This window comes from Ambystoma mexicanum, chromosome 1p (genome assembly GCF_040938575.1).
Source record: "Ambystoma mexicanum isolate Mex_15411 chromosome 1p, UKY_AmexF1_1, whole genome shotgun sequence".
Lineage (NCBI taxonomy): Eukaryota > Metazoa > Chordata > Amphibia > Caudata > Ambystomatidae > Ambystoma > Ambystoma mexicanum.
This window is the reverse complement of record NC_090921.1, coordinates 210,025,544-210,052,992: the sequence shown is the minus strand read 5'-3', so window position 1 is coordinate 210,052,992 and position 27,449 is coordinate 210,025,544. Positions and strand designations below refer to the sequence as shown.

The window sequence follows — 27,449 nt, the reverse complement described above, 5'->3', positions numbered from 1 at the left end:
TATCACGTTTCGGCGGAAATGCATAAAATTGAGTCCGCCTTCATCAGGGCTCTTTGGGGGCGACCCTGCTGGTTCTTTATATCCCAAGTTCTCGGTTGTGATTCACTAGGAGGCCAGGTGCTGAGCAGGGGACCTCCTCCTGCTTGGTCCTGCTGGGAGCTGCGGACCCTTACTAAGGAGGGTGAACTCTACATCATGGTGCTGTTGATCGGGCAATGAATGATTCGTAGCATGAAATAGTTGGTGAAGCGTGCAGTGATAATTCTTCCGATCGACCAACTGGGAGTTTAAATTGGTTCCTGGGTAAGTCAGGATAACTGATGCTGCCTGGAATCAGGTATTGACCGTTTCGTTAAGGGTAGTGTCTAGTTTCCATCCATGGGTTTTGCAACAGGGGGATGCAGAGTTAAGATGATCATCACTTCCCACATCCACTTAATTTCAAGGGTTTCATTGCGCTAAATCTAATCACCTTAACTGAAGTTTTTTCAATGAATTTCAAGAGTTTGTATATACTGTAGTTTATTCAAGGGCCACTAGCCATGGCCTTTGGCCGTGGCCACTGTACATGCTGCACCAATAGGTTTCTTTAGGTCCCACTAGCCATGGTCTTATTTTGCTTCCCTTTGTTTTCTATTCCCCCGCTAATTACCACAGTAATCTTGCAATAATCTCTTGTTAATTACTGCAATAATGCACAAAAGGCTCACAGGCACTCACCATGTCCCTCCATCCTTTTCCCTAGGTCCCCCCACCCACCTCAGTTGATTTTTACCTATGTGGCTCCATCCCATAACACCCTTTCACTCTTTCCTTTGTGTGACGCATTTTCATTTTCAAGCACGTCTTCTGTTATTACCGCAGTAATCTTGCGAGATTACACCGATTCCCAGATATTGTGAAAATGTTCGAACTATAACAGGCTCTCCAGACCCCCCCAACTCCATCTTTACATGATGTCCTCTTTCCCCATCTCCACCAGCAGCCTGATGGGATTTCAATCTTTTTGCTACTCCAAATCCCTTTTTTTGCACTTTTTGTTTTCGCGTTGCCTCGACTGGGCAGCTTTTCATTGCTGCAAAGCACTACGGGAAATATAGAAATCATTTTGGGAGAATGGGGCACCTCTTTCCCCCTCAAATATTTTTAAAACGACTGGACAGAATAACCCCAAACCTGTCCTGGAAATTAAGTCAACACTTTGTGCCCAAGTTGTTCCTTATTGGATTCAATTCCCTCCCACAGTTTTTGAGCTTCAGCACTTTTACACTACACGCAATCCAAAAACTGCTTTTCAACAACCCTGTAATGCAAAAATATGTATGGATGCCCCCGAACATCTCAGATGTTCGCGGACATTACTGGGATGTCCCAAACTGTTTGCGAACTTTGAAGCTGGAAAACTGCCAATTTTGCGGCTTTTTATGGCCATTTCCCATCCCATCCTCATCAACGCTCACCTCCCCAGAGATTGTTTCATTAGCTTGACAAGTGCAATGTTGTGTTTTTTAATATGTTTTTACTGTGATGGTCGTGGAAAATGGGTGCTGTCCACGAATCCAACATGGCAAATGGTTCCCAAAAATATGAGGCCCTTCACGCTTTTCACCATCTAATCATCAGGCGTGTCCGCAAGTCCAGAATTTACAATCAGGGAGAAGATAGTGGGTTTATCGTTCAGCCTGAAGTGTTAGGTACAGTACGTTTTTTCATACATTAAACACTTCTGGGGCCCCACTCTATTGAGGTGGGATTGCTTGGTACTTAGCAAGTAGTGTATTACCACAAGAAAGAGTCTTTGGAGAGGGGGCTCTCACATAAAGGGAGGTGCCTGTCCCTAGGTAAGGGGTGACGTGCGGGGACCGGGGCTTGAGCAGTGTCACAATCACTAGAGCCACATTTCTGTGAGGAACTATTTGTGGGGGCCTTTTTAAACCCCTCTGAATTTTATTCGACCTTCAGTGAAGTGTGTGGGCCCTAAGTTGTTGACTACTTGCTATGTTAAAATAACATACAAACAGACATTAAAGACATCAAGGTGCAATAGTAAAAGGCCCTCTTAGATAGGTAGATAGATAGAGAAATTATTCTCTAACTCCTTTGTTTCAACTACATGGTCATTGGCCTCAGAACCCCAAAACCAACCTGTGGTCCGTATAAAACTTTACGACTAGACCACCCGGGGGCTGGACTACTGAACTCATCCAGCCTCACTTAATCCCTGACCCTATCTAAGAGGGCTTTTTACTATTGCACCTTGATGTCTTTAATGTCTTTAATGTCTGTTTGTATGTTATTTTAACATAGCAAGTAGTCAACAACTTAGGTCCCACACACTTCACACAAGGTCGAATAAAAATCAGAGGGGTCCTCACAGAAAGGCGGTCCTAGTGATTGTGACACTGCTCAAGCCCCAGTCCCGGCACGTCACCCCTATCCTAGGGACAGTCACCTCACTTTAGGTGAGGGCCTCCTCTCCAAAGTCTCTTTCTTGAGGTAATGCACTACTCGCTAATTACCAAGCAATCCCACCTCAATAGAGTGGGCTCCCAGAAGTGTCCGCAAATCCAACATGGTGGGAATTTCTAAAGGGTATAACTCACCTGACACTTTTCAGCATCCAATCAGCGGGATCGTACAATGTCCGCAGACATCACGTTACCCTCTGGATCAATCAGATGCTTGTCCACAGACCAAACAGGGAAGCGAGTCCGTGGACCGAACTCAGATATCACACATTATTTTGTACCTACTTTTTGGCCATTTTTTTAAAAAAAAAACTACTCTACAGATTTACCCCAAATTTACAAAAGCAGATTTTTGGGACCAAGCCCCCTCTCTTGGCACAAATTTGGTGCATTTATGGGAAATACCACACATAGGTGTACTACAAAGGTATCACTCAAATTTTTAGGCTGTAACAGACTTTGAAAGCAAGCAGGGTAGTCTGATGATTGAAAAACCATAAAGAATATATTTATTTAACAAAAAAACAGTTGTTTAAATAATACATAAGCAACTAAACATAAGCGATATAACAAACATATAAATGCATGTGTTCAATGGTTGAGAGGTTAATAATCAAAAAAGCAAAAAAAAAACAAACACAAAAACTTAAATATGGGTTTTTCTTCAAACTTTTAAACAAAGAAAACAAATGAGAATTCTAAAAGAAACTGGACAACGAGCTGCCAACTGTATGGTGGCCTAGATCCCAGCCAATATTATCATTTGTGGCTTATATTGGGCCACTGCACAAGTTGTTCTCAAAAGAGTTGACAGGAGAAGAATTTGTTCTATGTCCTATGATTTTTTTGGCAGACCTGTCAGAAAATCATAGGACATTTAAGTTTTTGTCTTTGTTTTTTTTTGTTGCTTTTTTGATTATTAACCTCTCAACCATTGAACAAATGCATTCATATGTTTGTTATGTTGCTTTATGTTTAGTTGTTTATGTATTATTTACACAACTGTTTTTTTTTAAATAAATATATTCTCCATGGTTTTTCAATCATCAGACTACCCTGCTTGCTTTCAAAGTCTGTTACAGCCTAAAAATGTGAGTGATACCTTTGTAGTACACCTTAACAAATAACTTGTTATTTGAACTAATTATTAATTAAACCCACAGCAGTGTGGACTCTCTTGTTCTAGTCTAGTTCCTAATATTAAGTTAACACCTAGATTCTATGCCAAATTGGTGCACTTAAGACAACTTTTGAAAATTGACTTGATCACTTTTGAGATATTAACATTTGAAATGTATGTATATATGCCGCATGTGCAGAAAGAATGCTTTTTTCATACAAACTGTACATGGAGCGTATGAGGGTTACAATATGTAAATTACACAGTTAGCATCTCCCAATATGTTATATTATAGGCAAGTCTTTAATTATTTTGATGTGAGTTTTAAGTTGGTGGAATAAATGTTCACTTTCAATACGACCTGTACACTGAGCATGTGAACTTTGATGTCAGTTTCCGGTGATGGGATAATGTACATTTTTCATACAGACTGTACACAGAGTGTGCACCTACGACACATGCACCTACAACACAAGCTCCTATGACACAATAGTCCTATGACACATGCTTTTACGAACACGCTCCTACCACACACACCCTTACCACACACGCTCTAATGACACGCCCCTATAATATGTGCTCCTATGACCCATGCTTTTATGACACGTGCTGCTATAACAAGAATCCTACAATGCACACTCCTGTCATACGTTCCATTCACATGCAAATCTACTACACATGCGCCTACTGCACATAAAATGAGGACGTATGACAAATGCTCTTACATGAATCTACGACACACGCACTGACACATGCTCCAACCACATGTGCTACTACCACAAATGCTCTTACGATACACAGTCTTTTGACACACACCATTACGACACCCTCTTACAACACACAATTCTATGACATGTGCTCTTACAACATGTGCTGCTTTATTATGTTCTGCTGCATCACATACTCCAATAATACATGTTCTGATAATACACTACTACACACACATCTACTACAAATAACATGTGGATGCAGAATACGTGCTCTTAGCACACATGCTCCAACCAAATACACTTTTACGGCACACACTCTTACAACAAACACTTACCACACACTCTTGCAACACATTCTCATTCTTATGACACATACTCCTACAACACACGTTCCTACAACACATGCTCCTATGACACATGCAGCTACTACATTTATTCCTACTACACACACAATCCGATGAGACATGCTCCTATGACACGCTTTTATGACATGCAATACTACAACACATGGTCCTGCGACACACTCTTACAACACATACTCCTACACATAAAATGTGCATGGCACATGCACATAGAGCACATTTTCCTACGACACATGCTTCTACAACACACGCTCCTACCACACACACTCTTATGATACACACTGTAATTACACACATTCCTATGACACATGCCCCTAGGACATATGCTCCTATTGCATTCCTATAACACGTGGTCCTACAACACACAGTCCTATGATATTTGTTCCTATTACATGCACACCTACTACATATGCGTCTACAACACATAACATGTGGACATATGCCACATGCTGTCACAAGCAACTAGGGCACATGTACCAAGGCACATGCACCTACATTACATGCACCTATGACACTTGCTCCTATGACATACATTCCTACCAAACACACTCTTATGACACATGCAGTAAGAGCACACTATTGATTGATTGATTGATATTTTATTTCTATCGCGCTCATACACAAGTGTTTCAGAGCGCGACCAGGCAGGGAAAGGGAACAGGGGAGAACAAAAACAACGATCTTATTAGGCCCAGTGACATCGAGAACGTGCAAGTGCAGGGTAGAGGGAGATGGGGGAGAAGTGCATGGAAGGGGGAACACAAGGAGAGTACGGAGCGAGAAGGAAAAAAAAAATAATAAAATAATAAATAAAAAGGCAACAAACAATGGGAGTTCAGCCAGCAAGTGGCAAGTGCTGGGTTTATGGCAGCAGGCCATGTAGGTCTGAAAGTGCAGGAAGAAAACGGGAGGTCTGTATGGGTACAGATACAGACCCCAGTGCAGGGGGTGGCCCGGAGGCAGTGCGTGAGAGTAGCAAGATGAGCAGATACCTGGGCCCAGAGGACAGAGGGTGGCCAGGTGCATGGTGCCGAGGGAGAGCAGAATCAACAGGGGAGAGGGGAGGAGAAGGCACAAGCAAAGAGGAAGGTTTTGAGGTGCTTCCGGAACCTGAGGTGGTTCTCCCCAAGTTTTAGAGTGGCAGGGAGGCTGGTCCAGAGGGAGGCCCCAGCCGAAGACAGAGATCTACCCCCAGCACGTTTCTTTGAGAAACAACTGACCCTGAGGGAGCTAGAGGTAGAGGAGCGGAGTTCTCGAGATGGGAGGTATTTGCGGAGGGATAGCTGAAGGTATGTTGGACCCAGGCCCCAGAAAGCCTTCTGGACAATGCAGAGGGTATTGAATTTAATCCTTGCATCCACAGGGAGCCAATGGAGAGATTTCAGAGCTGGAGAGATACGATCCCAGGGCTTGAGGCCAAGGACAAGTCTCGTAGTCCTGTTCTGGATAAGTTGTAAAGGGCGGAGAGTAGAGGCAGGTAGATTAAGAAAGAGGCTGTTGCAATAGTCCAGTTTAGAGAGAACCAGAGCTTGGGAGACAGTGAGCTTCTGGGGGAATGAGAGGAAAGGAAGAATACCTCTGAGGAGGTGCAGTAGGAGGTTTGACTTTTTTGATACATCAGCGATGTGGGCAGAGAAGGAGAGTGTGGAATCAAAGGTGACACCAAGGTTCTTGGCCTCGCAGGTGGGGATAGGAGGAGGGCCAAGGGAGGCTGGCCGGAAGGTGAGGGGAAAGGAAGGTGATGGTGTGCCAATGAAGAGGATCTCTGTCTTGCTGGCATTAAGACAAACATCGTTGGCGGCACACCAATCTTGGATGGCAGTTAGGCAGTCAGTGATGAGAGAGGCCGAGGGCAGCCTGAAAATGAGTTGAGTGTCGTTTGCATAGCACTGGAAGTTTGAGCAGAAAATGGCAATACAGCGGGCGAGAGTTGCCAGGTATTGGTTGAAAAGCCATTACGACAGGTGCTTCTATGACATGCAATGCTATAACATTTGCCCCTACAACACACGTTCCAATAAATCACACTTGTACGACACATGCTTCTACGACACATGCTCCTACAACACATGGTCCTACAACACATGCTCCTAAAACACATTCTGCTACAACACACATGACACAAAATCTTAAGAAACACAGTCTTACAACAAAGAAACATCTAACACATGGGTTTTACAGCACATATACTTATGTCATGCGCTGTTATACAACATGCTCCTATGGCACGCACACTTATATTACATACTCTTACACACTCAGAATCAATAATCATATAACCATTAAAAGAAAGCAGAAATTATTTGAAAAAAATATTTTTTGCAAAAGAGTAAAGGTTGTTGTATTAACATTTGCATTGACATATTTACAATTTAGTACTAACAAAAAGGCCAGACAAAGCAAGAATAATAAAAACATGTTGCTTTGTCAGGGCCAGGAACTTGCCCTAGATCTCCTCGTACAGACCACCCTTTTTTTTCCTGCACACAATGACACTTTCAAACAACGACATGTTTTGCAGGGCCTCAACCCACGCCGTCAATGTGGGAAATGTTATACCCTTCCAATCTCTCAAGACAATCTTCTTTGCAGAGAGAGATGCCCTAAAGAACCAGCACTCCTGAGGTTAATTCAAATCTTCCAAAAGTTCATCCTCCCCTAGGACAATGGTCACAAAAGTCTAAGTCTGTTCTCAAAACCTTGTTCATTGTCTATGTTACTTCAATGCAGAACAAGCGCACTCTACAAGATTCCGACATCATGTGTACAAATGAGCCCAACCTATGACCACACCGCCAACAGGTGTCAGAGTCAATCATACCTCTTGCATTCAGCCTAGTTGGCGTACAATAAACATTATTTAAAATCTTTTTTTGCTGCACCATCTCACCGAGGTTCAATGAGGTCAAGGACACATTTTTGCATACGTTTTACCACCTGCCCTCCAACATGTCATTGACAATTGCAACTGACCATGTCCTCAGAAAATGTTCATTTGACTTTTTCCTACTCATCAAAACGTTTCACATTGCTGAAGCAAAATGTCTCTCTCCATTAACATTCAATATCTGTTCCTTTAGAGCGTCTTGTTAGTTCACTGCGATATTCCCAATCATTGCCAGCAATCATCTTGATTCCCCATAGGAGCATTTGTGAGTATTCAACATTCTTGAAAGCTTGCCAAAGGGGATCCAATCATTGTTCTCAACTAGGTCTCAAAACCACTGCACACTGCTCAAAAACCAGTGGGGCCAGAAAAATGTCCTCCTGTTGATCAGCACCTTCTTATTTATCCCGATCGAAGGTCTTGGGGACATTGATGGGCCCTCACCATTTCTTCCCTCAAGCGTGTGCCAGGCCAATGTCAGAATATCCATTGCAGGCGACACAAACTTAGTCTACAAACATCAGAAATAATGTAGTTAAGTTAGCAACATAATAAACTTTATTAAGACATTTAAGAAATATTATATTTAAATAAAACTACAATAAAATAGCACTGCCCTCTGTGAGACTGGCATGGTACCAAGAGATGATACAGAGAAGTGAAACACAGTTTCAAAACCTTTATTCTCAATAGCCAGGATGGTAGAACGCCTAACTTGCCATAACTCTAAGGTGGGAAGGTTCCCTATCGAAAAGCAAAACTAAGGGAAAGTCTAAGTCTGTCAGTCCAAAGAAATGTACTGACTGTGTCAGAACCTATGCTTGTCCTTACTTTTATAGGAAAACAGAGTGTATGTGTTTTGGCCAACTCAATAGTGTTCAAAGCAAAGTTAATGTGACAATGGAGATCCCTTTTCCAAGTTTAAGGCACTCTGGATCATAAAGTTCAGACGATTACTCAATATTCACTGGGCAAAATGTTCACAGTACCTTTTCTCCTTGTAAGTTTGTTAGGCTTCTCCAGGTTCTCTTTCCTTGAATCCAAAAGCCTTGTGGTACACATTTCCTTTATTGGTCTTTTAGGCTTCCCTCACCTAGACTCATTCAACTTCTAATTTCACAGTGACTTCTTTAACTCAAAAGTTTAACTCATAAGACACAAATGTTCATTTTTGAAAAATAGGTCCATTTGCTTTCAGGGTCCCCTTCCCCATTTGCAACCGTGTTCCTTTTGCATTTCAACAGGGCCCCCTGGTCGTGGCACAGTTGTCAGTCCACACGGTCCACCCATTACAGGTCGTGCAACCAGGTGCCTTCAACTTTAATGATATCTTCTTTTCCTGGTAGCGGGGGCTCTGTACTCTTTGTGGGGTCTCTGTGGCCAACCTGGATCACTGCCCCGCCTGGTGGCCACACCAAAGCTTTTCATATACTCTTTTCCTTGATTAGTCTGTTTTCCATAGGCTTGGGGGACTATGCTAGCGCTTCATTTTTCATTCGCAGCTCCCTTTCTTGTTGATCTCTATTTTGCTCACAGTTTCGACATTCACACAGCTCCTCTGCTTGCAGAGCTTCTTTCCTCCATACAGAGTCTTTTGACAATGTGTAATTGTACACACGACCACTCTGTGACTATGTTTCACTGCATTGTTCTCTTCACTGTTTGTCAGTTTCACCTGACGCATTACCCATCTTACGCATTTGGGCTGCTACGTTGTATCTCATTCACTTTGCAAGCAAACACCGGGCCTCTGCTGTGATTGACTTACCGGTTGTGCTTTTTCCAGGTTTAGTATCTGTGTCTTTGCTGTCTGAGGTCAGGGTCTTACCACCTGCCTTTCAAACACCCCTTGGCTCCTGTCCTGGCCCAGGAGAACAAGCATTCACCACGGCAAACCTCTACGGGAATCGGCACACCTCCCGGTTCTCCTCCATAGACCCTTTTAACCTGCTGGAGATACGGTACTCTAGCCACGCCAGTCCAAATTGCTTCTTTATCCAGACCTTCAGTATCCTGGTGTTCTGACGTCTCCCATCTGGTCCGGGGCAGCCACAGCTTCTCATGATCTCTTCCCAACTTGCTTTCTTCTCTGAAAGAGTATGCCCTTTTTATATTCTCCGAGTAGTTAACAGGCTGCAGGTGAGGCTGCTTGATTTCCATTTCCTGACCTTGTCTGTCCTTGTTATTGGGACATGTCCATTGAGTATGAGGGCATGCTTGTGTTCGCATCTTTTCCGTCCCAGTACCATAGTGGGAAATCTGCCTTCTTCCTCACACCATCTTCTTCGTCACAGTACTGGAGTGATATTTGGATTAGTGAAGATTGTGTGCCTTAGCAATACCTATACAGGCTTGGGAGGGGAGGGGGGTTGGAGGGGGTAGGTTATGTCATTATCAAGAAAGGGGGATACTATGTTTCAGGTCCTTATGATAGGAAAGTGGTATTTTTGTTAACTGTCTCTTACCCAATACCAGAGTATGATGTGTCAAAGCTTCTCCTTCTTATCTCATCACAACGAGGATAACCAAAGATTGGTGGTTTTGGTTCTTTCTCTCTGGTACCCTCAGTGAATGAGTTTAACAGGGAAGGAAAATATTGGGTCTCACCATAGTTTATAATATCAGAGGGATGAGAGGGTAAGGCACTGTCGTAGTTCGAAAAAGGTGTTTGTTACCCTAGAGTTTTAAATTCCCTTACTTTCGTTTGAGAATTAATATTTGTCGGAAGGTCTTGGGGTGGGGTAGGGCATGCATGTTAATACCCTATGACTGTAGAGGGGAGGGTGGAATAGGTCAGGATTAGAAAAGGTGAGATAGCATGTTTTGTCCTCGGGCCCTCCTTTCCCAATCCCTGAGGAACCTCTACATAAGTGATCCTACCTCGCTTGTCCATCCCCAAGGTTGGGATCCAAAAGCGATGGCCCGCCCCTGTCCATCTGCATAGAAGATTCCCGGGGAGTAGGCAGGGAAAGACCCTTAGGCTTTTTACACTTCTAAGACAAAGACACATTCCTGGAGAAAAAGGCTTGTAGTTGTACTAATTTGCATACCCATAATGCCTTACAGATGTGGCTCAGAACTGGAGGTGACCTTCCTGCTGCTTCTGAGCTTTGCCTGTATGCGCCCAGGCTGAAAACCCAGGGGGGACTGATTAAGGAGGCAGTGTGTCACATGTCCCTCTGGAGCCAAGGAAAGTGTTGTTGATGGCTTCCACACTTGCAGGCAGAGCCATGGGTGTTGTAGGCCCAGGGAACCTTGTTATGCAGGCAGAGCCCTCAGATGGTGCACAGGGTCCTCTGGCAAAGCAGGATGTGGCCAAGTGGCCAAGAAAAAAACATTATTGAAAACAAACCTCCAGACAGTCACATGTCCCACAGGAAGCCAGGCATGCAGCTCCAGATGGCTTCCACATTGACAGGGAGAGTCCTGGCTGTTGTAGGTCCAGCAACCTTTGTTTTCTCAGGCAGGACCATCAGATGGTGCACAGGGTCCTCTGGCAGAGCAGAATTTGACTATGCATAAGGCTCACATAAAATAATCCTTAGTTTGGCTAACAGGATATGCTGAAAGTGCTGGCTACATCCTGAAACTGTTTTCACGGGAAGTGAAGATATGTCAGAGATGGGATATGAGGAGAGACGCGCAGTCTTTACATACACACCATGACACATATTCCCCCTCATTGGGCCTCAAAACCTTCCATATCCACTTTGGCAGCTCTCCTTTGGTCGCGATTTCAGTGAGATGCTGTGCCACACATGCCAACATTTGCAAACATTACAGTTGGATATTTTGTCACACTAAATATTCTAAAGAGAAGGTTGACTGGGGGTTCCTGCCCCAGACGTGACCCCTTTGATGTCCCTTAACAATGTCAAGGGAGCTGAACCCTTCAGTTCAAACGTCTGCCTGGTATTGGTGGTTAAACTGGCGAGGTGTACTGGCAATTGTGATGGCTGTGCAAGACCCCTTTAATATGAGACTTCAGCGGTTTGGGCTTAAAAGGATGTGTTAGAAAAAGCATTCAACATGTTTGTACCCAATGCTAACTGCTCTCAGGTCTGAGGTTACAGTGCAATGTAGCTTTTTCTGACTCCTACAACAGTGCGACTCACAAAGACCTTGTCAAAATTCATGCGCTGCCTGCACAACTTAGGCAATTGCCAGCCACATTTTGAAGGAGCGGATTCCATGTTTAAGTGTAGACTTAAACATGGTTAGGCATCCATTTTGATTTGTCTAGCACCAGCCCTCACTCTGCCTTTCTCCCGTTTTCCCCCCAGAGATCGTCCGTGCAATGACCTACGTGATCAACAAGGGGATGGCCATGTACTGGGGGACTTCACGCTGGAGTGCGATGGAAATAATGGTGAGAGTGTGAGCCAGCCTCTCTTTTCAAAGTTCAATACCCTAGACGCCATCTTGACTTTTGAAGACAGGGGCTCCATTATGATTAATTTATTTATTTGTTTTTCTGGAACTGGCTGCGGAAAATGTAATGGAGGGTTAAAAGAGGAAAAATATTGGTCATTTGTATAGCACACCCCACAAAGTCAATATCTCTCAAGCCTAAATAGTTGTGGTTCCTATTGCAGAGCACGCCATGCAGTCTAAACTCACTATGAAAGCAAACACATCAGTAAAATATCCCTCTCAAGCTCTGACAATGGTGGAAGAATCACAAAGCGCAGTTTTAAACTAGAGAGCTGTTGGTTTTGGGGGTCTATTTTGGCATTCCTTTACTTTACTTTCTTAATTGAGAATTGATAGTACAAAAACAAATACTGATGATAACAATAACGCAACATGGAAGGGTGATACCCCGGTTTAGAAGATGTTCGTAAAGCTGTTTAGGTACATTCATTTTGATAACCCATAAATCACTCTTTATAGTAATGGAGCCCATTGGAAGTTTTAGAGTTCATAGAAAAAAAGAAAATGCAGTAGTTCTTTGGTTCTGTAGCTTAGTTGTAGTCAAAGTTGTACTTGTCTGTGATCTTGGTTGGCTTGATTGATAAAAAAAGAAATACATTTCTAAATAGGTCTAGAGAAAGGAGTAAGAACAGATCCGGAAGATGGAGGTAGATAGTTTGTAAGATATGGACAAGGAGGCTAGATAAGGAGAAGGTTGAAATGGAGGGATTGCAATTATTTGGATGTCCAGAAAATCACGGTATGATATGATAAGATATTGCATTTATAACGCGCCTATACACAAGTGTTTCAAGGCGCGACGAGGCAAGGGAGGGGGAACAGAGGGAAGACAGACAAAGATCTTACTGGGCCAAGTGTCATTCAGATCGCGCAAGTGCAAGGGAAGTGTCAAAGGTGTATACTGGATTGGTTTATGTGTATAAAATGCGATGGGGAATTAGCTTTCAGGTCATTATATTAGAAATTGGTGGGTGTTGTGTTATTCTAAGAGGTAGCTTGTGCAATCTCTTAAGGGGCAATGGATAAGGAGCACTTATGCATTTGTGTGCACTTCTCTGTTTCAACAAGTGAGTTTTGTATTTGTAATCCGTTGACTGCACCTATTCTGCCTCCCTGCAGGAGGCGTATTCGGTGGCTCGCCAGTTCAACCTCATCCCGCCGGTTTGTGAGCAGGCCGAGTACCACATGTTCCAGCGCGAGAAGGTGGAGACTCAGCTCCCAGAGCTATACCACAAAATAGGTGAGCGGAGGAGGAGCGGGCGGAGTCACCGTAAAGGGGAAGGAGGGTACACCAGGGGCGGGAACGAGGAAAAGGAGGTGGGGAAAAAAAGAGGACCACAGAGGAAACTACAGGTCACAAAAGGTAAGGAGGAAGATAATCCACAAGAAGAGACTAATAGAGAGGAAAAGAGGTAAGGTAGAAACGCACACTCAATAGATTGAAGTGCATACAATATATCTTGGAAGAAGTAGCATCAAATCGGAGATTACTTAAAAGTAAAAACAGTAGAGCGTCACAGTCCTTCATATACACATAACTCTTGCACTCCGGGCCCAAAAGCAGTCCACAGTTCACTAAATTGGAGATCCCGCCATATGATAGTTTCCATAATATGAGACGTTTCATGTCTAAATACCAGTAAAATAGATCAAGCGGTTTTCAGGAAACGCATTATTGAACATGAATATTTTTATAGCAAAGTTTGAACCTGGAGTGGCTCCCAGTGATTTTGAGAAGTTTGTTCCAACGTCTGGTGGGATTTACTGCAACGGTCCTACTACCAGGATTTAGTCTCTTGAAGTTATGTGGTGTCAGGAGGATTATTTAAGCAGAGCAAAGATGAATCTGGTTCCCTTTTTAAAGAGACTGCAAAGAGCAAGTCAGATGGTGTTAAGGGGATATGGTGATCAATGGGTAACCTCTCCCGGCCGAAGCCCGGTTGTGGTTGGGTCTCAAGCCTTACTGTGGGATTTTATATCAGTTTTAGTAGGTGGGTTTGGAGGTTTACCCCTGCATAGGTGCTAGTACATTAGGCCGGCTAATGGAAAGAGGGCTTTGGCAAGATCACAAGATTGGGGTTGGGGCAGCTTCTCCAGAACATGAGCTTCTGAAAGTCGGCCTTGTTGACTACGTCACGAATCTGTGGGGCGAATGAGATGGTCTCATTGAACGTGATGCCTGGGATTTCTGCAGTTCCGGGCATTTGGAGATGTTATCCTGGTCTTAGGCTGCTAATTGGTAGGTTCAAGGCTATTTGGTTGACAGCCACATAACGTTGGAAAGAGGAAGGGAACTGGTTGCTGAGATACTCAAATTATTTAATAGAGCTATTGAACAACCATTGAGAGAGGTTTACATATTGAGGGGTGTCCATTTTCAGAATGCAAGGGGCAGATCCATGCTCACCGAACCTCAGAGGTGGTCCAGTCAGGAAGCCAGCCTGGCCAACACCATCTTTTCAATGCTAATGATTGATTGACTTGAATAACAGCAGTGCACACAGTGTCATGAGCTGTGGATAGATCCAGCAGGACCAGTACTGAATAGAAATGAACTGTCTGAGGACATCAGGATTTCTTCTCTTATAAATAGGAGTACATTTTGGAATGGTCTTTAACCTGACTTCTCATGTTAGATATCTGTTTGACTGCCATTAAAGAATTGCATGTTTATACATTTCTTTAGGATTTCCGCCATGAAAGCAATATTAGGCATTGGGCAGTAGGTTGCAAGGGTCAGTGGGTCTGCGGATGGCTTCTTATTGACCAACTTCTATTCTCAGTCCTCACTTTTTCACTCTCTCCTTTCTAGTTCTACATAAACCTCTTTTCAATAAACCCTTGCTGTCTTTCTTATTTGGTTGCAGGAGTTGGCTCTATGACTTGGTCTCCTTTGGCCTGCGGTCTCATCACTGGTAAATATGAAGAGAGGGTGCCCGAAAATTCCAGAGCCTCAATCAAGGTAATCCATTTTAAAGTCCTACATTTTGTGATGTCACTTTGCATCCTTCTATCCCTGCGGTCCACCTCTTCATCCACTGTGGGTTGTTCATCACCAGCTCCTCCATCATCACCTATGACCATATCGTAGAACTTTCTATGGAATACATCCCAAGGACTTACCTCCTCCACCTTAGCAGAATTCACAGACAAGGATCTATAGGAAATAAACTACCAGGACTTACTCACCAATCCATTTGCCACTGCAGAAACAAACCCACCTTGAACTTACCTCACCATCTGCTTGTATTATTTTTCTATTTCATTTTGGTTTATATAGCAGAAACCTGTACAAGTAATTTGGGATTAACAGAGGTCAGTGGCACGTGAAGTTACAACAGGGATGGCTTGACAGTTATGTTATTCCTGAAGAGCAGGGTCTTGAGTTCCATCTTGAACCGCACTAGAGTTGGAGCCGTCCTGATTGCGACTGGGATGGTGTTCCAGTGGACTGTGGCATAACAAAAGAAGGGATGTTTCCTGATTTTCTCTTTCCATGCCAGATTAGTTTGCACTGCCTCTGGGCACAGGGGCTGTGGCCTCCATAGGGCTCAGAACTCTGGCATTTGGCAAATGTGCAATTTCATGACAACAGAACATATGCCACTTGACCTACAGGAAATAAAATTTGACTCCTCCCCACCTGCCATTATAACAACTGTAATTTAAAGTAAATACCCCAAGGGCAGATTTCAGCATTAACACAAGAGAAGGTCTGTAAACACCCTAGGAAAAACAATCCATTAGTTTAGTTACCCCTTCACCACCACAGGACACCTTCACTTAAAACAGTCTGGGATGTTACCACTAGGACTCACTTATCCAGGTACTTCACCACTGCAGGATGCAACCCTGTGATCTAATGCAAATTAGCTCCTGACTCCGCCATATGACAGTGCTCTTAGCCAACTAGGGAGCCTGGAATGTGGGATTCACAATCACTTATCTGCCATTTTCTCCCTCACTGACCTGCCACTCTCTTTCCCCAACAGCTCTTTCCATCCCTCCATCCCCACACACGTGGTCCCACCCCTCTCACTTGCCTCCTGAAGATCCCGTCCACTTGCCCACTGACACTTACACGCTTCTTGGATTGCCACCTCAAATGCCCAACAAAGAGAACTGATAGCCACCATGGAAACTGAGAAGAGACTAGGAGTAGTTCCTTTCTAAGTTTTCTTTGACTGCCATTTTGTATGGTAGTTTCTTTCAATTTATGAAGTAGCTGCTGTGCCATTTTCCCAAGTTACATAATAGATTATATTGGCATCCAAAGGCAACAATCCCCTTTTGTGAATAGCTATTACCCCTTTGACTGAGGGTTGGGGGTTAGCTTGGGCCCGGGCCATTACCAGGCAGTAAAGCTCTGGAATTACTGCTTAATCTCTCCTAAACAGCCCCTTCACCACTCATGAAAAGCCTGACAGTTTGCATAGGGAGTATAGGGAGAGGAATAGCCCCACCTACGCATGCAACAAGACTAGATATCACAATGGAATATACATTTTAATGTATAGACCTGCTTGTATTTCAAGAATTCAAACAAACATATTCCCATGCATTGCATTCCCAATTCAAAAAATAAAATGCCATATTTATTACCAGCAGTTACATTTATAATATTGAAAAATCACTACATTTGAGATTACATATAAAAATTGATTCAACAAAATTGCTACATTTGAACATACAAATGTCTTAGCTCAATGTCTCTATCCTCACATCACTTAAAAGTATTTTAACAGCTGTGTAACATGATTGATACTCACCCATCATAACTTTGGCAAAGGCTTCTAGCCTGGTCCCTTGACCACGGCCATCATTATTGCTGAGGATTGAAAACAACTACCTCATGAGGCAATAGCCATTTTCACACAGCATTTTGATTGAAGGCTGCATGATGGGGTATTTAGGGCGTCTCTCGCTACCCCTAGTCATGCAGCATTTACCACTTACACTACTTCTTAAATTACCCTCTATTAGAATGTCGCTGTCCATGCCGGCGTCTTTCACCGGGTGTAGGCGTCTTTTCTTTGGATCTCCAGGAGTGCTTTCCCAATCCTGCGCTTGACGCACTCTATCAGTATGGGCAATTCCCAGTGCCCGCATCAGGCTCTGGAATCGAATGCTAATGTACATTGACTACATGTGACCCATTTCCTCTCTGTTGGCAATGCGATCTGTGCATTTGTTCCAAACCAGGAAGTGAGTGACCAAGATCCCCATTGTTCACTTTTACCTTCTTGAAGCACTGTCTTCTCTATCTCTATTGCATCTTGAGATCTTGATACTCTTTAATATATCTACCAATACCCAAAAACCCATTTGAGCTATTGCTACATTCTACACACCATTTGATTCATAAGTACCATGGAAACGATGCACATCAGAAAATGGACATTCTAGCTACAATCCTTTGGGAAAGGTAATGAATCTGGTCAGCAGGGCCGGTAGTTTTAACAGAGGGATGGAGGTGGGACAATATCTTGCTTTAAGCCCACTGCTAAACTGGCTATTTCTAATACAAGGCTTCTACCCTACATAGATTACAGGCTACAAAGTGGTTTTACCAGCCCATCGGGGACACTTCACACACATAGGCCTTTCTTCATGACATGGCCTACTTGATCACACACCGCCTACCACCCAGAAGTTGACAAAGCAGCAGAACCATTGTCCAAGCCATGAGGGCACTAATTGGCAAGATAGTCCAGGGTACATCGCCAGTCTATGTTAGACTGTCTGGAATGAAAAAATGTCTAGTTGAAAAATTATTGGAATATAGGACACCGATTTTAGGGATTCGGAGACTATTCTTTCCAACGCATTGAAGTCGGCTGAGGCAAAGGAGGGTAACTTGTGATTTCTCCCCAGGCTCTATGTTAGAGGCTGCCTAGTACTCTTCTATTAGGCGCACAGGATCCAGTAAGCTGTTCTTTGCTCATCTATTGGAGGTCCTTGTCACACAATCTAGGAGCAGCACTCAAGAGCGCAATGGGGGCATAAGGGTGCTGGAGTAGCTTTATGGTTTAAATTCCCTATCTTTACTTTGTTTGTGTTCAGACCCTTTACGGGATGCTGCGTTTCATGGGTCTGGACCCATTCTAATACATAATCCTGCTTGTTTGAGTCCAATGTTTGACAACAGGGATTACTGTAGAATTTCTATTAAAACCATAATATATTTGCCATTATCAACTAGATGGGACTGCGGCCAACCTATGGATAGACAAGAAGTCGTGTTCTAAATCTGATTGCCGCAAAGACACACCTTTAGCTGCTTGGCACGCAAGCATCTCCCCCATGAACCCCACCATTTCACCCACACCTCGCCAGGAAGGAGCAGTGACGATTCGTTGTGTCATTCGCCTAGAGCAATGGAGATGCATATGCACATCTAGGCACTTTAAGCTCTCTACTGCACCTAGAGGAGCTCCCTGAACACCTAGGACTTAATTTCTTTGCTGACAACGGTTAAAGGTGAAAGGATCGAAAAAAAGGATCGAATGCCCTTTTTTTCGAAACCAAAAGGACCGAAAAAAGGGTCACATTTTTTAATTTTTTTAATTCTTTTTTATATGGGGGTGGGGGGAGTCCCTCCACCCCCCACCGCAACCTCCGGATTTCTTTTTAAAACATTTTTTTTATACATACCAAACTAAAAAAATATATAAATAAATAAATAAAAAAGCATTCGAATCTTTTTTTTCCGGTCCTTTTGGTGTCAAAACAAAGCCATTCGATCCTTTTGTTTTAGATCCTTTGGCTGGACACCGATGACAACACAATTGCTTCACAGTATCAGTGAGTTTCAGGAAAAGGCCTGTTTCCTGGCCCTCTCTTTTCAGTCTCGTGATATGTTGGCTTCTGGAATTGTGCCAGTCTCTGGAAAAGACAACATTTTTGGCTAGGTAATGAGTCGCTTAAGGACGCTTATGAATCCCATGACTATAGTATAATCTGCGGAAAGAAGATAAGGGCTGGAATTGGCAGCCAGTGAACGTGTCTCAGTAAGAATGGGGGAGATGTGTTCACATGTCCTCATGCCAGTGATTAGACTGGCAGCAGTGTGTTGCACACATGCGAGTGGTGTGAGAGGTGGGCTGGTGACACCTGTGATGAAAAAATTGCTGCCATAAATGATTATGTGCAACATTTACACATAATACATTTAATGGAGACCAGGTCTGTTGTTTGTTCCGAAAGCATTGATGGATTCAAGTCTGCGGTGTGTGTCGACGAGCCAGAGGCCTCTGCTCTGCATCCATTCTGCACTCATGCACTTTATCATGCGTTTGGAGGAGATGCCGCCCGTTGTTCCCTAGTTATTTGTTTGCCTGCAGTGTTCTTGTGCTTTGTTCCAAAGTCTAATTTCTGCCTTGTTCGTCTTGTATTTTTTTTATCATTTATTTATTTTTTTATTAATTTTAATCAAACAAAACAAAACCAACATACAACCAAACTCGCAGTGCATTTACAAACAAAAAAATAATCACATTAATGCTTAATCTCGGCAACTGCTTCCCCCCCTCCAATCCCCCATCATGAGCCTGTCTGTTTATTGTCCTCCGTGTCTGCCGCATGCGGCGGGGTCTCGCCTCCTGTAGATTCAGTCAGATCATGTATTGCTCCAAACAATTCAGCTATGAGTGATTTCCATGCATTGTTCGTCTTGTATTGTTGTGATAGTCCCCTTTGCTGTATTCATACTTGCCAACATTCTGTGACCAAAAAGATGTAGGAGTTTTCAGGTTTCAAAAATAATAATTCCCATAACAATGACATCACAGGAAAATACAAAACACACATTGTTGCCACCATTGAAGCATTCTAAAATACACAACCCATCAAACAGCACAACCTGGAAAGATCTTTAAATATTAACAATGTATAATTCTGAATGGTACCTTAACACCAAATTCAATTACCTAACCTCATAGAAGGTAATCGCACAGAGCTGGTAGGCAACGCTTGCCACTGCTCTGTAGCAGCAGCCCGCGCAGTATGTACATATCTAAGGCAAGTTGAACACTGAATGACATGGCGACGGATACCCCTTTCAGTCTGATAGGCAGATGCTGTGTGATGGTGTTACCCTCTGCCACTTGCCTTCAGTGGTGGTGCAGGACAGAGCCAAGCAGCTGTCAGGTCAGTGGATTGGTCTGAGCCAAATCAAAGTATTCACCTACCAGCCCTCTGTACAGAGAGACTAATTAATGTGCTGCATGCTTTGTCCTGCAACCTGCCTTAGAGTCGCATACATTACCTGCCACTGTAAAAAGCAGTAGGATCTGTCACTGAAGTCTGTAGGTGGTTGGACTGCTTAGGAAGCAGTAGCCTACTGCCTAAATCTTAAGTTGGCAAGTATGCTGTATTGTCTCCTACATGCTTAGTGTGGTCTAAATAGTCTTCCCCACGGGTAAGGCTGGTTGTGAGCGATTTAGTATGGCAGGATTACTGAGCACTGCAATAATAGTAAGAGCCGGTTTCCCTCCACCACACAAATACGCAGTTATTGACCTGTTTACACTTCTGTGTGTCTTGCTTGTTTGTCTAATCTTTTCTGACTACAGAAACCCGCCTGTTCAATGGTTCTTCCTTGCTGTCCTGTGCCTGCCCTACTTAAGCCTGCTGTGGTACGTACACTGTTCCTATCGTTTGCCCTACACCTTGCAGCCCTTATGCCTGTATCATAAATCATGTATCCCGCTTCTGTCCTGTTTCGGCCTCATTACTAACTATACAACTCACGAGGAACCCATTCCTGTGCTATCAGGATATCACTGTTGCTGCTGTCCCTTACACAACCAAATTGTAATGCCATTGATGGTTCACGCTCAAAGATATTGGGCGTGCTTCTGACCATTCTCTGCTATGCAGTTGAAGATTGCTTGCTTGGCTGGAACAGAACCACACAACAGCTAAGAGCTCGTCACAGATCGAGTTTGGCAATGTTTATTTTGGAAGAAGAACAAGTTACTTACCAACTGCAACGTTCTTTCGACTGGATGTTCCTCCCACATGATATTCGTATCACGCCAGCTTCGATGCTTCGGAAAATAATTTTCTCGGCAGAGCGCGCTGTGCATGAGGTTGTGGCATCGATGTCCCTTGACGGTCTCCGTAGCGTGTCAATGTGACCAGCCGCATAAGCAGCTTGTGCCGTGCCCGTTGGCTTCAGTTCTGTTTTTTCGTGGTATGATTCGAGGAACACCCAGGTTTGCCTCAGACTGTAAGCTCTTCGTGGACGAGAAGTGTAAATAACGTAAACTGTACTGCAGGGTAGGATGAGAGGAGCGATGAGGAATATGTGGGAGGAACATCCAGTCGAAAGAACGTTACAGTTGGTAAGTAACTTGATCTTCGAATGGGTTGTGTCCTGCCACGTATTCCTCATCTATGATAGACTCCCATAGCAGTAGTAAATTTGGAGGTGGGAGTACTAATTATTTTTGATCATGTACAGAATGAAGTACAGCCTTTGCAAACAAACCTTCCTCGGAAGAAGAGGCATCTAAACAGTAATGGTTAACAAAGGTATGCAGTGATGCCCAGGTCGCAGCTCAACAAATATCAATTACAGGGACTCCCCTCTTCAGAGCCGCGGAAGAAGCCATACACATTGTGGAATGGGCACGAAGCCCTTCTGGTGGGTCTTTCTCAGCTAATCTGTAGCACTCTACTATAGCCTAAGTAATCCAGCGGGATATAGTTTGTTTTGTCACCGCTAATCCCAGTTATGGCCGGTATAACCCACAAAAAGCTGGTCATCCTGGGCCAATTTTGTCATTCTTGATATATAAAAACTCAGAGCCCTTTTTGGGTCCAGTCTGTGTAACCGCTCCTCTTCTTTTCTCAAATGAGCAGGAAGATAGAAAGTTGGAAATGTACTTTTTTATGACAAATAAAAGTCAGAAACTACTTTCGGCAAGAAAGAAGGTTTAACTCTAAGTACCACCTTATCCTTGTAAAAGGTAGTATACAGAGGTTTGCATGAGATAACCTGCAACTCACTAACCCTGCGGGCTGATGTTAAGGCCCCAAGAAGGACAGTTTTGAGTGTTAAAAGCCTTAAATGACAGGAATGTAGAGGCTCAAAGGGTATACAAGTTAGGAATTTCAACACAAGATTCAAATCCCAAGTAGGGACATGAAAAGGTATTGGGGGGTACACATTGGGGAGCCCCTTCAAAAACAGGATAATCAATGGAATCTTAAAATAGGAAACCTCTTCCGAGGAGTGCTTAAATATGGAAAGCACTGCCAGACATTGCTTTATTGTCCCAATTTGGAGGCCCAGATTGGCCAGATGTAACAGAAATTATAGCACTATAGGAGTGCCACATTGAAAAGGATCCAAATTCTTATCTTTGCACCAGTTACTGAATTTATTCCAATGACACCGGTACAGAGATTTAGTTGCTGGCCTTCTGGACGAAAGCAAAATCTCCATTACGTCATGCGGGAGGTCCAAATCCTTATATCGCAACCTCTCAGAAACCATGCGTGAAGGTTGAGTGTCTTGACCTCTGGATGGAGAACCCGACCTTGCTCTTGCGAGAGAAGATACTCTCTTTGTGGAAGACGTATTGGATGGCAGATGGACATGTCCAGAAGGTCCGGGTACCACGTCCTCACGTTTTCCTGAACTTTCTCAACCTCCTGATTACATGAGGAATCACGGGGACAGGGGAAAACGTGTGCAGAAGTGGAAATTCCCAGTCCACTACGAACGCATCTCCTAGAGCTACTCTAGGAGGAAATTCCCTTGAGCAGTACTGATGGCACTTTCGGTTGGCAGAAGTTGCGAACAGATCCACTTGAGGGGTTCCCCAAAGGGCGAAGATCTCTTGAAGGACTTCCTGAGCTAGTTCCCACTCGTGGGATACTGTGCTCTGGCTGCTCAGAGCGTCCGCTGCAGTGTTCTGCTCTCCGGCTAGGTGAACTGCCGACAGAGAGATTCCTTCTTGTATTGCCCAGAACCAGAGCTGCATTGCCTCTCTGCACAGTGGTAGTGGCCCTACGCCTCCTCTCTTGTTGAGGTAATAAATGACCACTATGTTGTCCGGCATTATCAGGACATTCTTTCCCTGTACAGATGGCAGGAAGGCCTTCAGCACTAGTCTGATTGCCCTTAACTCCAAAAGGTTGACGTGTAGTTTGGACTCTGATGGAGACCAACGACTGTTGATTGTCAGATCGTTGATATGGGCTCCCCACCCCATGAGTGAGGCATCTGTCACTACTGTTATCCCCGGCCATGGTTGCCAAAAAGATTCTCCCCTGAAAATAGTGTTGTTGCAAGCCCACCATAGAAGGTCCTGAGCAACTGTGCTAGGAACTTGCAGAAGATCCGAAATATTCCCAGAGAATTGGGACCACTGAATCCTGAGGGCCCATTGAAGGGATCTCATTCTCAATCGGGCCTCTGGCACCAGAAAAATGCAGGATGCCATGAGGCCGAGCAACCTCAGAAAATAAAAGGCCGGCAGATGCTGGGCATTCTGGAACTTTGTTACCATCTGCAGAATGTGATGAGCTCTCATCTCAGGAGGCGAGGCTTTCCCTGATGAGGTATCCAGTACTCCTCCGATAAATTGGAGTCTTTGGAATGGTACAATATGGGACTTCTTGTAATTGAGGGAGAAGCCCAGTCTGTGAAGGGAGTGGCAGGTGATTGAGAGATGTTCCTGAGCTTGTTCGGGGAACGAGCCCTGAACAACCAATCGTTCAGGTAGGGGTAGACATGAATCCCCACTCTCCTGAAACTCTCTGCCACCACTGCCATCAGTTTGGTGAAAACCCTCGGGGCGGAGGTCAGCCCGAATGGCAGAACTCGAAACTGATAGTGGAAACCGCCAACCGCAGACCTCAGGTACTTTCTGTGCTTGAGATGGATTGCATATGAAAGTAAGCATCCTGAAGGTCCAATGATACCAACCAGTCTTGGAGTTGGAGAGTCTGAAGGATCTGAGAAAGGATTACCATCTTGAACTTGTCCTTCCTGAGGAACTTTTTCAAGTTTCTTAAGTCTAAAATGGGTCTCAATCCTCCGTCCTTCTTTGGAATGAGAAAGTACGAGGAGTACCAACCCTTGTTCCGCTCCGCTACAGGTACCTGTTCTATTGCACCTTTCTCTAGAAGGGTTAAAATTTCCTGCACAATGTGCGGATCTGGGATTTTGACAGAATTGGTTCCCGGTGGATGGTCCTGAGGCCTTTTTATGTAGGGAAAGCAATAACCTTGAGCTACTGTTTCCACTGCCCAAGCATCTGAAGTAATGCCCACCATTCGTTTAGATGCTGTGAGATTCTGCCTCCCACCAGGGTCTTATGGGCTAAGGTCTCAGAGAGATTTGGAAGCAGCTGCAAGAGCGGCTGAGGGCAAAGATGCCACTGCTGAGGCTTGTTTCACACCTCTTCCTCATCCACTATGAGGGAATTTCCTTTGACCTTTATGTACGGCCTGTCCTCTTCCTCTACCAAATGAGGAGTAGTATCGAAAAGAACAACCTCTCCAGGAAGAAGAGCCCGAATAAGGTTTTCGAGGCTGTCGCATAGAGGCGCTAAGGGTCTTAGTTGCCACTTTGGAGGTCTGCAGTTTTTCGAAGCTTTCATCAGCTTTACTGCCAAACAGCCTCGAGCCGTCAAAAGGCATGTTGAGTAGCCTGGCCTGCACATCCTGTGCAAAGCCTGACTTCCTCCGCCACACAAATCTGCGCAGTACTATGCTTGCAGCCATGGATCTGCTGATGCTGTCAACAGTATCCTGTTCATATTGGAGACATTCCCCCATTGCCTCCTTGCCATCTTTCACAATATTCAGAAAGCCTTCCCTTTTTTCGCCTTCTGGAATATGATCAGCGGCCGCCTTTACGCAATCCCACAGGGTATTGGTGAACCTGGCCAGGGTACAGGTAACATTTATACGGCTCGAGGTAAAAACTTGTGAGCCCAAGCATCCACCTTTTTATCCTCTCTATCCGGGGGTATAGATGGGTAATCTGACTGCCTTGTGGAAGTAGCAGCTTGGACCACTAGACTTTCCGGCATAGGGTGTTTACTCAGATAATTAGGGTCACAGCTTGATGACCTATATTTCTTGGGAAACTCTTTATTGACTGCTGAAACCGACTCAGGAACCTCCCAATTTGCAACCACTGTTCTTTGAAGAGCCCTATGAAAGGGAGGAATTGGGTCCTTTTGGGGGCCCTGGTCCAGGATATAGGTCATATCATCCTGCTCAAAGGTTGGTTAAGATCTACCCCAATCAATATAGTCAGCAACCCTGTTCATCAAGATCCTGTACCCGGAGTCTGCATGTTCTGCAGGATCAGGTTTTTGAAAATCGAACTCTGGTGGCGTATCAATGTCACTGGCAGTGTGAAGGGTGTCACACAGGTCTCTCATTTTTGATTCAGGGTCAATCAATTCCTCTGGCACATCTCTAGTACCAGATTTTACTTCAAATGGAGAAATATCTTCCTCTGAGGCACTTTCCTCCACAAAAATAGAGAACATGGACTTTAAAAAGTCTGATTTGAGTAAAGGTGTATACCTTTTTTCCTGTTCCAGATTTTGCCTCGAGGGAATGGAAGGATTCTTCGAAGTCGTCAATGAGGACTTCGATAATGGAGCCAATATCTCCTTCGGCTTTGGCGTCGAAGTAGTCGACACCAATGGCGTCGATGAACTCGTCGAGTGCTTTGACAGTTTATGCTTTCTAGCCGATGTCGGGGAATCACTCGAACCTCGAGGAACCTTTGACGTTTTAACATCAGGTCAAGATCGTCGAGATTCCGCCTTACTACTGGACTTGGCCGTAGTAGTTTCTGACTCTCCTGCATCGTCCAAAAGAAGTGACAGGGGTCTGGCACTTACGAGGTTTCTTTGAGGGGGTCGGGCCTGCTTCTTGAAGACCTTCATCATTTGTTCTCTAAACTCTTCCCATTTCCTAGGGGAATCTGATTTAGTCAGACATCGTACCATCTCGGTAGATATGTCTGACGAAGAGGAAGGAGATCTATGTCTCCTCTTCGTCTTCTTAGAAGAAGAAGACAAAGAAAGTCTCGATCTACTCCTAGATCGAGATCTCTTCGAGTGTTTATGTCGATCGACTTTCTATGCTTGTTAGAAGCAGACTTGGTAGAGGCTCTCGAAGCTTCCCGCCCCACCTCTAGTTTACCTTTTCATTCATGAAGAGCTTTCTCCGTCATCGACTGACAGGAGCCACAGTCACCGGTGGGATGGTCCGAACCCAGACACCAAAGGCAGACACAGTGAGGGTCAGTGATCGACATTTTGACACCACAGTCAACACACTTTTTAAACCCCGTTTTAGGAGTGGAAGGAGTCGAAGAAAATGACATTTTCTCTGAGGAAAATGTGAAACGCTCCGTTAACTCGATTGCAAAGCTATCGGAAAAACGGAACTGAAGCCAACGGGCGCGGCATGAGCTACTTGTACGGCTGGTGACGTTGACACGCTACGGAGACCGTCGAGGGCATTGACGCCACAACCTCATGCACAGCGCCCTCTGGCGAGAAAATGTTTTGCCGAAGCAGCGAAGCTGGCGAGATACGAATATCATAGATGAGGAATACGTGAGAGGACACAATCCATTCAAATGTAGGTTTGGTGATCTCTTGGTCTCGGGAGGATAGCTCAGGGGCAACGTGCTGGCCTGGAAGCAAGACGACACAGAGAAACACAGATTCGATCCCTGGCTCCGCACTTAGAAACCTCTGAGTATTAAGCGCGTTATAAATAATCTATCACATCATATTTAAACATATGAAAGAAAATTTCGAATAAAGAACGATTATGCCTTAATTTTAGGAGCATCTCAAATCTCTTTAAAAAAACTGCAAGTAGCCCATACCAGAAAGAAATGGAGTTCATTGACTCGGACCTTGTGATGGTCACGAAAGGCAGACATTTTCCTTGCACCTTTAATAGCTACAGCAAGGACTTCTTGCAGATGTCAAACCGAATGTCTTTTTCCAGCATGTAAACCATAAATGACATGTCACCAACAGGAAGCTAAAACATGTATTTATCTACTGGGCCTAAAAACATATAATTCCCCATGTACTCTTGTACTGAGCTCTGGTAAAGCCCTTCCCCGTTGTCTGAATGAATACCCACAAGGTTGGTAGCAGAGTCAAACAGAAGGAAAGTGCTTTTAGAGAAACCAGCAACAGAAGGGTGACAAATCTGCCTTACCTTCAAGTTTCCACATCATAGGAACGGAAAGTTTCCACATCATAGGAATGGACATGTTCATGATATATATATTTATATTAGAATTAACGTACATCTATTTTGGCATTATCAGAATATTACAGTGATGCCACAGCTAAAGTGCTTTAGAGGTTCCAGGATATCCAGGTGGCGAGGCAAGAGTGCCTGAACATTTCCGGAGAGCTGATAAGAAAGGCCTCCTCCAGTGATATGATATGATATAGC

The 27,449-nt window shown here is 44.2% G+C and overlaps 1 protein-coding gene across 2 annotated transcripts in view; it reads left to right on the top strand.

Annotated features, from left to right (window-relative positions):
* The window catches only part of LOC138567844 (voltage-gated potassium channel subunit beta-3-like), a 582,138-nt gene that overhangs the window by 527,837 nt on the left and 26,852 nt on the right, over positions 1-27,449 (top strand). For both annotated transcript variants that reach the window (XM_069646336.1, XM_069646338.1), the window contains exons 9-11: positions 11,831-11,916; positions 13,101-13,221; positions 14,849-14,943. In XM_069646336.1, the coding sequence (XP_069502437.1) occupies positions 11,831-11,916; positions 13,101-13,221; positions 14,849-14,943 (302 nt within the window). The remainder of the gene's footprint in view (positions 1-11,830; positions 11,917-13,100; positions 13,222-14,848; positions 14,944-27,449) is intronic.